At 48.6% G+C, this 12,772-nt stretch overlaps 1 protein-coding gene across 7 annotated transcripts in view; it reads left to right on the forward strand.

Moving 5' to 3' along the window:
• The window catches only part of Eri3 (ERI1 exoribonuclease family member 3), a 133,196-nt gene that overhangs the window by 29,882 nt on the left and 90,542 nt on the right, over positions 1 to 12,772 (forward strand). For all 7 annotated transcript variants that reach the window (XM_028893183.2, XM_028893185.2, XM_028893184.2 and 4 more), the window contains 2 exons: positions 3,926 to 4,042; positions 10,050 to 10,109. In XM_028893183.2, coding sequence (XP_028749016.1) covers positions 3,926 to 4,042; positions 10,050 to 10,109 — 177 coding nt within the window. The remainder of the gene's footprint in view (positions 1 to 3,925; positions 4,043 to 10,049; positions 10,110 to 12,772) is intronic.

Genomic DNA, 12,772 nt, shown 5'->3' on the forward strand with positions numbered 1-12,772 from the left:
ACTCTCTTCTTTCTGGGGGAATAATGAAGTTGGGCAGAGGCAAAGGAAGAGGGGCAGGGGTAGTGTTGTATTATCTAAGAGCAGCTAGAGCTAGAAGCTGGCACTCAGGCACATCTTCACCAGTCCTTGGGTTGGAATTGATACCGTCTGCTTGTAGTATTAGAGTAGTGTCTTTGGCCATCATCAGTCAAGGAAATGTTTGGCCCAGCTTAGGCACATCTGCTGCATAGCTGGACCAGCTTGGTGCAGCCTAGGGCTCCTCTCCATGACTGGGCTGTTTGGGCTGGCTCTGGTGGGTGGACTTGCTGGACAGTATGGGAAGGAAAGAAGTATCTAAGTGTGGTCTGTTCTGATTCCCTCAGAGGGTCTTCTAAATTTTACTGTAATTATGTGCAAGTGTGTCTGGGTGTATACAGGTAAGTACAGGTGCCCTGATGGGTCAGAGGCTGTGGCTCCCCTGGAGTTAGTTATAGGTGGCTGTGAGCCACTTGACATGAGTGCTGGGAACTGAACTCAGGTTTTCTGCAGAAGTAGTATAAAACATTTTTTCTTTTTGTTCTTTAAGATTCTTGAGTCTTCTGTCACAAGCTCCTCTTTGCATTTCGGTGGTTCAAAAGAATAGGTCATGTGCAGTCACGTTGTCACAGCTCTTGATGCTGTTGAGGAAAGACTCCAGAGTAGCCATGTTGTGTATCTGGCTCTTAGGAATCCTCCTTGATTTTTGAGGAATAAGCCTGACTGATAGGCCGATCTCATGTGTCCTGAGCATCTGAGGCGTTTGCTTTCTTTCTTTCTTTTCCCCCATGGAGCTGAGACAGGTCTCAGGAGGGTGTCACTGAACTTGGTCACTAGCTCCATGTCCCTCTGCGTGAAGGAACCAGCAACAAGAGAGTTGGAATGCTGAGCTTCAGGGAGACTCGGCTGAGTTTTCAGAGCCTGCTGAGAAAGCTGATTCAGTTCTGGTCAGAGCAAGAGCTCCGCACATTGTGTTTTATAATACTAATGAAATTCCAGATCTGTAATAGCATTTCAAATATCTAAAACAAACCGGGTGCTTGTAAAAAAAGTGGAAGGAGATCAACTTTAAGCCATACATTCTTGGTAATAGAGGTTTTCCCCCTATTTATGTTTGATAGATATTTTTGTTTCCAGAGGAATGTCAACTCCTAATTTCATAATGTATCACAGGCTTAAGAAAATTGAATTTAATAAAAGCCAAAGATGAATGGCATCCTTAAAGGTCCCAACACTTGTCTTTATTAGCAGGACAAACTGCAGGTCTCCAAACACTGTTTCTTTCCAAATGAAAGTTTAAATGAAAAGTACAGTTGTGTCGCAGGTTAAATCTCATTGTGGGCCTAGCTAACATTGTTAGTGAGGAGCTGGCTCGCTCTGTTTCCTTAGACACCAGGGCAGCCAAACTCACCAGGCTGTGGAGTTCTTTCCATTGGGGGAGTATTTCTCCTACTCAGTAGGAGAAGAAGAATTGACTACGAATCCAGGGGTCACAAGGGGGCCTGACTCATGAGCCACAGCTCAGAGCTGACTTGGGAATCGTGGATATGAGAGTTTTTAGGAACAGCAGTGTGTACAGTGTATGTGCATGTGCTCAACTTAGTCGCTGGGCAACACTCTCCTCTGCTTGGTCTCCTGTGTAGTCCTTTGTGGGAACCAGGCCTCGCCAGTTGGAGCATGAGGCTCTCCTCCACTGGGAGGGGAAGTGCCTGTCCCCTGGCCTAAGCAACAGCTCAGCCCCTTGCCCTGCCCTGCAGCCATGAGCCTTTCCTGTGTCTGCTAGAAAGTTCGGTTTCGTCATCTCTGGGGTCAGCCCCGGAGGACCAGGCAAGCTTCCATCAGCTTCCCCATCTTTGGGCACTGCCCCAGCCTAGGGCAGCGAGTCACAGCCTGTGGGTCGTGACCCCTCAGGGGTCAGATAACCCTTTCGTAGGGGTCACCTAACACCATTGGAAAACACAACTATTTACGTTACAGTTCATAACAGGAGCAAAATTACAGTTATGAAGTAGCATTGAAAATAATTTTATGGTTGGGGGTCACCATAACATGAGGAACTGTATTGAAAGGTCACAGCCTTAGGAGGTTGAGAACCACTGGCCTAGGGGCTCCAGGCAGAGCCTTTAAATTTCTCTGATCTGAAATTTAACTGCCTTGATTTGTTTTTCAGCCTTACTGTTATGCTTTGGATTGAAACAAATACTTAAAAATAAAATAAGTCTAGCCGGGCGGAGGTGGCGCACACCTTTAATCCCAGTACTTGGGAGGCAGAGCCAGGCGGATCTCTGTGAGTTCGAGGCCAGCCTGGACTACCAAGTGAGTTCCAGGAAAAAGGCGCAAAGTTACACAGAGAAACCCTGTCTCGAAAAACAACAACAACAACAACAAAAAAAAATAAAATAAAATAAGTCTAGCCCCAGGTGTGGTGGCTTGTGCCTTTAATCCCAGCACTCAGGAGGGAGAGGCAGGTGAATCTGAGTTCAAGGCTAGCCTGGTCTACAGAGTGAGTTCCAAGACAGTCCAGGCTACACAGAAGCCCATAATATTAGTGGATATATTTCTTAAGGATGGCAGTTGTATCCCTTGGGGCGTGAAAGCAATCGACAACTTTCTGTCTTCCACCCACTGATTCCCTGAGTGGGGTCAGTAGTCAGCAGTGGTGAGTTCTATATTGCTTCTCCAGGATCTCTCTGCAGAGAATGAGTTTGCCTTGGTTTTGATGATGCCAGAAGGATCTTCTCTGGAATGAGGGTTCTGGGGTAGGTATGCCCCTGGAGCTGATTGTTGGGGCCCTTGTGTGGGCAAAACTCCTTTTTGTCTCTGCAGTGGAGGCTGTTTTCACATGCTAATTTTACTTGGAAGATTTTGCTTTTATTTATTTTTTTATTATTTCCTATTTGTCTTTTCCAGATGTTTTCAGGGCAGTTTTTTTTTGTGTGTGTGGGTGGGTGTTGTAAACTAATTCCATTCATGTTTTAAAAATTTATGAAAGCGCTAATAAAAATGTCAAAGTGGTAAAAATGTTAGCTTTTCCTCTGCTTTGATTAAATTTTGCAAACTGTTTTTGAATATTAAAAAGCAATATATTTTTTTATTTTCTCCCCTTGGTTTCCCTCTTCTTTCTGGTACGCGTGCTCTCTCCTGCCCTCTCCCCCCTCTGGTGCATCCCTCCCTTTCCAGGAACGATGTATGAGGCGTGCTGCACAGCCAGCGTTCTGCAAGCCTGTTTGCACACCAGGACCTTGGTGCTGTGCATCTCTATTAAATAACGGAGACAAATTAATCTTAGAGACACCAAACAAATTGTCACTCCTCCTCCTTCTCTTCCATTACCTTCCGGCGGACTGGGAAGGGCTTGCTAAGCGGTTGGGCGGATAGGGCAGGCAAAGGGGAATGTGTGGAGCTGGAAGGAAAGGTGGGAGGCACTGGCCTCTATTAACTGGTGTTCTGTTTCCTCCTTCTCTCTGATATCCCCTTTGGCTTTATTTGGGGGGGGGTTCTTCGTTATCTTTTTTTTCCTTTCAAAAACTTAGTGAAGACCCCACCCCCACCCCGCCCGTACTGGCAGTGTTTAAGCTTCATACAAGGAAATCTGTGCCTGTGCTGGTGGCTGCTTGCTTACCTAGAGATCCAGACCTTTCAGGACAGCAGCCTGGGCAAGAGAAGGAAGGCCTTTCTTTCTCTTAGAGGTTCAACTGATGGGCTCCTTTCAGGGAACCTGGCAGGCAGAGTGCGGGCGCTACTGTCTTCCTTCCTAAAAACCATGGGGAGACTTGTTGACATCCCCTCTTCTAGTCTTGGGTTTGGGCTGCAGGAGGAATGAGCCGTTTTTTCTCAGCCTGGCATAGTTTTTTGAAATGGTTGATCATAAGAATGATTTACCTTCTCTTCTGTCTCTTTGGCATTCTAGGAAATCATTGAATTTCCCATCCTGAAGTTAAATGGCCGGACCATGGAAATCGAGTCTACCTTTCACATGTATGTCCAGCCTGTAGTCCACCCACAGCTTACCCCCTTCTGTACAGAGGTAAGAGCTGCTGGGAGAGGAGCTTTGGGATTGTTGGTTCATGCAGGCCACTTAGAGAAAACTAGATCTGATCAGTGATTAAGGCAAGAGCGTAGCAATGGCTTCTTTAGTCTGTGACTGCTTGAGTACCTGTCCCCAGGAACAGCAGCAATACTGTTTGCGCTAGATTTTCCAACATTTCCCTTTCCTTCTTGCCCTCCATATTCCTAACAACTGTACACTTGGAGTCAGGTTCTGAGTAGCATGGGACTCAGGCTCGGTCCTGTTCCATTTTCAGTAGTATAGTGCCGGCTGGGAAGAGGTGAAGATTTTAGCCATTTGGAGAGAATTGTTATGTTCAGGCTTTCTTAGCTTCCTAAGATGCTGATGTTGCTCTGTCCTTCTACAAAGTAAAGCAGGACTCTCCCACCAAGGACAGAGAAGAAAGGCTGGCCAAGGCTCAAGTGTTTTCATCTAGGCTCACACTGTACTTGGCTACCTTGTCTGCAGATTAGCAGACTCTGTTTTACAGACTGCAAAAATGGAGCTGAGGTTTTGATGGTTGCCTGAGGTTTAGAAGAGCTCTCAGCAGAGGCGAGGAGCTCCGGGAGGGCTGGCTCCCAGAGGGTGTAGAGGGGTTTTCTGTGGCTGCTCTCACTGTGGTGTGCCCTGCATGCCATGCGTGCTGTGCTGGGATCACTGGTCAGGCATCCATGGGAGCAAGGTGAGCCTTTGTGCCTTCATGCAAAGACCTACTTTCTACACATAAGTGAAATAGGGGAAAGAAGTCCTTGAGGGATTCCCAAACAATTTTTTGTTGTTGTGGAAGAGACTGGGGGACGGCCTGCTAGATGCAGTGGGTGGTTTGGTGGGCCCTGAAGCTAACTAGCCCAGATATGGGGTCTCCAGAGCTGCTCCTGAACTCATAGTCAGTGTTTGCCGTTTGGCCCAAGTAAGCCTTTTATGGCATGCACCCATCCATCCAGGTATTCAGTCTCCCAAGCCTTTCATTCCAGCTCATGATGTTGAAGCTGTCCCTCATTTTCCCCCTTTTCCTGGAAATTGCCTCTCCCACCAGGGTGAGTGGCTAATTTGCCCTTTGCTCCCTTTTAGAAAGCCATCATTCAACAGTGGAAGGTTACACTAGCTACCACCTAAGACACCCAGTGGCCTGGAAGCCATGCCATGCCCTCTTCCCATCCAGGTACTAACCAGGCCAGCCTGGTTAGCTTAGCTTTGGGGAACAAATGGAATGGGGGCATTTAAACTAGTGTGGTCGTGTGGTCACACTGCCTGGTGTGGACCAGAGGCCCAGATCTTGGAGTGGTTGCTGCCTGCTCAGGAATGGCAGAATGCTTCTGGGGCTGGCCTTTGGCAAGGGTAGGTGCTCCAGAAAGTGGGGATGGGAGGCACCCAGGGAGCATCCTCCAGCACAGAGTTTCTGGTGCAGCTTTGTGAGACTACAAGGAAAGCATGTTTTTTCTTCTTGACAGTTTTACCCAGGAACATCCACAGTTGGAGGGTGGTGGGAGTGGTGTTGGGATCTGGACGGCACAGCTGTTCTGAAGACAAAGGTCTGGTTGTGAGGCATTGGGTTGAGAACTCAGTGCTCTCCAAACTCCTAGCTCCTGCTCTGTCCCCACCTGCTGCGGTGTGCCCTATGCTTTCTTGTGCTCCAGGCCTGCTTAGGGTTGCGTCCTTCCTTGGCGCACAGCCTGGATTGTACTTACCCCCAAATCACATTGATCAGATAGCTTATATTTTGATTATTTATCTGTTTTGCTACTCAGTGATATGTTCCCAAAGTACAGATCCATTTCTGTCCCATTATGAGAGTACCATGTGTGCTCCATAAACAAGGGACTGTTGCCAAGGAGGTGTCTGTGTCTCCTCCATAGCTACTAGATTGTTGACTTGGTCTTTAAAAGAAACAAATCTGTGTTTGGGAGGGAGTGCACACATGCTGTGATGCACGTTGGGCAGAGGACAGCTTGTGGGAGTCAGTTCTCCTTTCACTGTGCAGCCTAGGAATTGAATTCAGGTCCTCAGGCTTGGTGGCAAATGCTCTTATTAGATGAGCCATCTTGGTGACCTCTGACTTGTCCTTCTGAGTGAGTAAAGTCTCTGGAAAACCTCACATTACCTCAGTGTTGCCCTGAGCCCATATCAGCTGTAACTAGGTCTTGAAGAGAATTCTGGGTACAGGGTGAGGCCTCACCTGCCCTGGCAGTAAGCCACTGTTGAGATGGTGGTGGGTGGGTGGGTGGAGTTAACCTACCCGGAGACTCTCATTAATAAATGTGTGAGCAGTGCTCTCGCACCTCTAGACTGGACCCCAGCAGCCCTTCTAGCATCGCTTCTTTCTCCAATGCACAGGAAGTTCTTAAGAACCCTAGTGTGGTAAGGTGCAAAGGCGTGTGTGCCTGTAATCTCAGCACTCTGCAGTCAGAAGCAGGAGGATGAGAGTTCACTGCTAGTCTGGACGACATGAGACTGTCTCAGATAAACCAATAGGGATGCATGATGACTCATGCCTGTAATCTTTGTATGTAGAGGCTAAGACAGCCTTGAGTTCAAGGCTGAAATACCAAGGCCCAGGGCTAGGTGATGAGACCTGGTCTCAAAAAACACCCAAACAAAACCTCCAACCTGTATATGTGCATGTATGTGTGAGCACATGCTTGTATAATGCTGGGCCGCAGAGAAAAGGCTTTGGCCAGAACAGGTCTGTAGTTTCACAAATGCTTATGCTGCTTTGTGAAGAAAGTCTCAGCCTCCTGAGGTACCGCTTCAGTTCATTGACAGCCATCCTGAGCATGGCTCTAGTGGAGACAGGGGTGGATGCTCCTCTCCTGTGGCCTCTGGAATCTGACCCAGCTTGTGAGCTCGCGCCTCAGCAGCTGAGCTGCTGCAGTCCCTGGCCATGTACAGTCTTTTGTTGTTGTTGTCATGAAAAAAAAAAACCAACAGAGAAATGCCCATTTTGCTAAATGCCAGTAAAGGGCTTTGTCTTGCACCTGCACTTGGAAAGAGTGAGATTTATTGGTCTCTTTGTGTGAGGAGAAAGAGTGGGTCTGGTTATCAGATCGCACACCAGAGACAAGTGCTTATGTAATCAGCACACTGTCATGGTGTCGGAATACGATTGTGTTGGAGATAAACTGTGAGAGGAGAGCGCCTGGCCGCTGACATGCTGCTGGCACTGAGTTTCCTGGGCTGCTTCCTGGAGTTGCTACTGTTTCCGATGACGCCAGCTCATCCCTGGACAAAGCCCTCATGTAGGTACGGTCCTTGGGAACCAGCAGTGTGACCGACCAGTCATGTCCAAAGTCCCTGCCTGTGCTTTCCATCTGGAGAAGTGCGAGTTAATCTGTTAATTCCTTGGTGAAAGGAGCCAGAGAACACACATTAATGCTTCCTCTCACCTCTCCTACTTTAAGTGGTTAAGGCCTCTGAGCCCGTTTAGCCTGTGAGCCCTGGTTTTCAGCTTAACAAATACTTGGCTTTGCTCTAGTACCGTTCATTGTAAGGATAAGAAAGCCTTTTGCAAACATATGCTAATCTAAGCAGGGGTGAGCTTAAAACTACAGTATGAAGGATTTAAGTTAGGCCTAAGATAGAACTTCCCAGGTAATTTTATGCAGTTGTCTCTCCTCCTCACCATTCACAGATTGGTAGTATATAAAGTTCGGGGACTAGCTGCCCCAGTTTTAGCCCTCTTCATCGAGTGTGCACTGGCAGCTGCTAAGAGGTGGCTCCTTCTTTGGGTGATGAATCTAACCCTTCAAGAGCTTTCTCAGTCCCTCAAGGGCTTGGAGACTTCCCTTAGGAGACTGTGTCTAGTTGAACTACTGTTCAAGCCTTTGTCTCTGAGACTGACTTCAATCCCAAATGAACTTAGTGGTGAGCCACACTGGCTGGCCACCAGTGGAAACACTTGCCCTCTAGAAAGCATGGCATCACAGTTGACCGACATGTGGGGAGAGGTGGGCCTGGCCTACAGTGAGGAGTCCTACAGCTTTCCAGCAGGACGCCTCTGTGGCCCCTAGTTTTCTTTTTCGGTGACTTTTTTATTGTGTGTATGTGTGTGGTGCTAAAGTTAAAAGCCAGGGTTTGGAGTGTGCTCGGCAAGTACAGGTGTAGTGTGTTTCTTACCTACATCTGCTTTCCCCAGGGCCTAGGTTCTTGTCTGTGCCTTTGTCTGCACATGTAAGACTTTCTGAAGCCTTTCAGTGTTGAGCTGCTCTGAACTCCCCTGGGTGGAGCCAGAGAAGGGGCCTGGCCATCCCTAGGGCTCATACTAGAAGGGAGAGTGAATGTGAGCCTTTCCCACCACAGCCCTGACCCTAACCCACCCCTCCAACCTGGAAGAATTTAGTGGGAATGAGCAAGGCTGGGGTGAGTAGCTATAGTCCGTGGTTGTCAGTCTGTCTTCTGGAAGGTGGACCTGGAGCTGAGAGTCTCTCCCTGAGTCTTGGTCCCTCTGTGCCTGACAGAAAATGTAGGACAACTTCTTGTCTGCTTGGGGTGTGGTTCTGAGCTTGGGTAGGCTCTGGGTGCTAACCGGACTAGACACAGGAGGGCACTGTGGTGAAGAGGGCAAATTCCAAGAAGGCAGAGCTTCCGTGTCCTGTGCGGGCCCCGCTTCTCTGGCACATAGTAGGTGCCAGGAGAATGAAGAAGAGGAGTGCTCTGGTCTCAGATGTAAACCTCCCTCCCGCGCAGCTTCCCCCTCCCCCCCCAGGCTGTAGCAGGAAAGCAGTCTTTTCTTCTTTTGACTCAGGCCCTCCCTCTGCTGGGCAGTTCTTTGGTCTCCCAAGCAAGGAAAGGGTGTGGAGGTGCCAGCCGGGTGGGCATGCTGTGGGTTAAAGCCTTGCGAAACAACAGTGTAGTTAATCTTTCTAATTTATTTTCCTTTTAGACCATGGGAAGTCTGTAGGCAGCAGCTGTTACCCAATTAAAATACAGATTAATATAAAAACAGTTTCTGGAATATAAAATAGAGTGGCTGTGTCCTTACACTTCCTTAAAATACCACCTAATAATGACTTGATGAACTACAGAAACCCACCTAGAGGAACTCAGCATTCTTAAAATGAAAATTTCTTCCCTAAAAGGTGTGTATTACCATTCCATGTAAGTCACTGTGAGAAAATAACCTTCCCTCTTAGAGCCAGCACTTTCTGTGAGTTGGGTGTTTGGTAGTCATTAAATGTAATTATAGTTTAATTGGAGTTTTAAACCCCTTCCCCCACTTCAACAAAAAAGTTGTTTCCAAGCAGCTCGACATAGTACTCTTTGTGAGAATAGCCAGGGACATGATAGCATTGTGAGTTCTAGCTAGTGTCTGGGACAGAGCCTCAGGCTTCAGATACCGATAGGAAGTCTGTGCTTGAGTGATATTTTACTCTAGAAATAGCAAAGCAAAACAAACTTGCTTAAAGCTAGGCCTGACCTGGGCATGGCCTATGCCTGTGAGTCAGTCCCTAGGCCAGAGTCTATCCTTCAGACTTTCTCGTCTGTCTCCCCATTGCTCGTAGGTGGCCTTCCAGCTTGCCTAGGCGGTATTGAGGACTGAGGTGTGCAGATTTCTGAGGAGGTTCACCAGGTTTGGGGAAGTGCTGGATTGACAGAAAGGGAAGGCTCAAACCCAAGTGTGCCAGACTCCACGGGAACTTCTGGGAAGCCGGAGTCTAATGTGCCTTAAGACTAATTTGTGGGAGCTTATTGAACGTGTTGAATACAAAAGACATGTAAAATTAAAAGAAAAAATCCCCCAAAGAACAAACATGGAGCCTGCCCTGTTGTTAGCATGGGTGTGCAGGCCTGTCTCAGGCTACCTGCTGTTGAGGATGTTCATACCGCATCCTAGGATGTGATTCCCAAGCGCCTGGCCTGGCTCTGAGCTTGAAGCAGTGAGGCCCTAGCCCTCGCATTGAGAGGAAGAAGAGGGAACAGAATGGACTGTCCAGCATGAGTCCCTTGAACCTTGGTTTTCCACCCAAAGGCTGTTTTTCTTTTCTTACAGCTCACCGGGATTATTCAAGCCATGGTGGATGGCCAGCCAAGGCTGCAGCAAGTGCTGGAGGTAGGCTGAATGACCTTTAATTCCTGACCTCTGACCTCTTCCTGCTGCCTTTCCCCCCCTCCCCTCCAGAGAATGTAGCCGTATAATTTGACTATGATTATGGCTTGATTAGAATAACATTTGCTGTCACATCAGTGACATGCTGTTGAGAGTATTGAACCATTGATCTGTCATCTCCAGCTGTTCCCGTCAGGGTTACTGACAGGACGTCCAAGTGCTGCCGGGAGTCAGGCAGAGCCCCTCCTTGCCTGGCCTGGGGACGGCCCTGTGCGGCCCTGTGCTGTCTGTCGCCTGCGCTGGGTGGGCTGGGGCAGGAGAGCAGCTTTGCAGCCTTGGGGATTAGCCCCAGGGACTGGAGGTGTTTTTGTTTAGCTTTGGTGTTGGCTTCTTGTGGCATGTGAGCACTTCATTAACTCACCCAGAACTCCCATCGATGCCTTTTGTTTGCTGTCAGCTCCTCCAGGAGCTGCAGCCGGCTGCCAGGCCCACCGCAGCTTGCGGCAGGATGCTGCCGTGTGCCTGTCGGGTGCAGAGGCTGCACTGGGTAATGATTCCTAATCAGAATAATTACAACAATTGCCTATGTGAGGGAAATCAAATTAAAGACTTTAGAACTCTTGGCAGAGACCACACTTCTTAGATATTCTCCTCAGGGAACTGGGAAAGGTTAAGGCGCTGCTCCCTCTGCTCTGGCTTGTGGGAGTAAGGAAGAGGCTGTGCTTGGTCTCAGCCTCCCTCTCCTCTACCCCTCCAGCCTCAGGGTTTTCTAAGAAAAAAGGTTCTTCCCAGCCCTGCTCTGTAGAGGAGGCAGACAAGAGCAAGCCTGTGGATTTCGTTGGGTGCTTTGTTTGTAAGACTCATAAGTCCAAAGCTTAGACCTTATCAGTGTGTAGGAGGAATAGCAAGGCATGTTGGCATGGGAAGTGGACAGCGGAGAAGTGGAATTGTGGGATCAAAAGGGAGACATCCCATCCTCTGAGGGAGCATTGTGGCCTGAACATCCTAGAACCATCGGGATAGAGTAGGTCTGAAAGGCAGACTCAGCTGACCTCAGTGGCAATGAGTACTCTGTATCCCTGGAGTCTAGAGGTCCAGGCATGTCGGCCCAGTTTTGGCCATGGTGAGGGCACTTGCAATAGATGGCAGAAGGCAAGGAAGGGAACTTCTATTTGCTTCCCTTCCCTACTGTCCTGTAGAGAGGTGGTCCATGCTAGGACTGAGGGATCCCCTCAGTATGGTTGCTCCTTGCCAACAGTATCCCCAACCAGCCTTGCTCTAAGAAGGGAGAATGGAGGACTGACTGCGTTCCCCAGGAATGTCTGTTGCTGGAGTCCTGGTAGAATGTTCTGGGTCAGCTCCAAACCAGGGTCATTCAAGTAATGGTTGAATTGAGGGGAGATGTGGTGTTCAAAAGACACCTTCCCGGAGTAGGGTGTTTAGGATGTTCTGAATGTCATCCACTCCTAGGACTTTGTAGGTGAGGAGGAAAGATTTCCAGCATCAATCTGAGTAGTTTCTGGAGAACAAGGACACCATATTAGTCCTGTTAGTCCTGAGTCAGTTACAGAACTAAAATGTCAATTTCTTGTCCCACTCAAAGAAGCCAGCAAGATGCTTACCCGACTCATTTATTCGGAGAAGAGCTCAGGCTGGCCTCACTACCCTGCCGGGGATGGAGGGACTACACAACAGACAGTTGTCTGGTGCCTCCTGTTGCTTTTCTTCATTTAGGCAGAACAAGGGAGGTCAGGCCTGAGTGTCTGGGCAGACTTACACTGAAAGATGCTCACTAAGTTTCTGCCACATGGTGGAGTGTAAATGCCTCTTGTAAATGCCTCTTGGGACAAAGATGGTCATGCTGGCTGAGTCCTTCTGTCGGCCCTGTCCTGTCCTCCTCTCCTTTCCCACCGTGAATTGGGAGGTTAGCATCCTATCAGGTGGGACACTTACTTGAGTGTATAGAGTCAGCCAGCTAACACAAGGTTTTAGGGATTTAGGATTCTCTGGGTTAATCTTATCTCTTCTCTTGAATGAAGTCTGTCTTTTCTTTAGATGACCTTGGGTAAAGATGTGATGGTGTGTGTCTGCACATGTGTGTACATGTGCATAAGGGATTAAGCCAGAGAGCTGAGAAGACAATCAGCAGTGGAATACCCAGCCTCACTGCTTAGGAGGTTCCTGGGCTGGGATTCGTAGGCATAGAAACAGACTATGAAGAGGGTTTAGAGACTGTGGTCTACACAGCTGAACCAGGGAGCAGCTCTGACACTCTGGGTACTAGCCTCCCGTGGAACTTGAGTGGATTCTTGGTCTTCTTATGGGTGCCTCTAGCATCTCAGAAGTGCCAGGGGAGCTAGCTACACCTGCTGGATGGAGGAGTCTCCATCGCAGCCCACATGTGCTCTCCATGACTGCTGAGAACACAGCCCCTCTGCAGGCTGGTCTAACTGCATTTCCAGCCTTGTCTGTACTGTAGGCTTGGCTCACTAAACTGCTGTCTGTTAATGTTCTAGTCATCAAGTATCTGTGGTTTTGAGACAGGGTCTGCTGTGTAGCTCAGGCTGGTTTTGAACTGTCTCTGTAGCTCAGACTGCCTCACACTTGTGATCCTCAACACCACAGCTTCCAAACTGCTGAGATTACAGATGTGTGCCATCATGCCT

Source organism: Peromyscus leucopus, chromosome 2 (assembly GCF_004664715.2).
Source record: "Peromyscus leucopus breed LL Stock chromosome 2, UCI_PerLeu_2.1, whole genome shotgun sequence".
NCBI lineage: Eukaryota > Metazoa > Chordata > Mammalia > Rodentia > Cricetidae > Peromyscus > Peromyscus leucopus.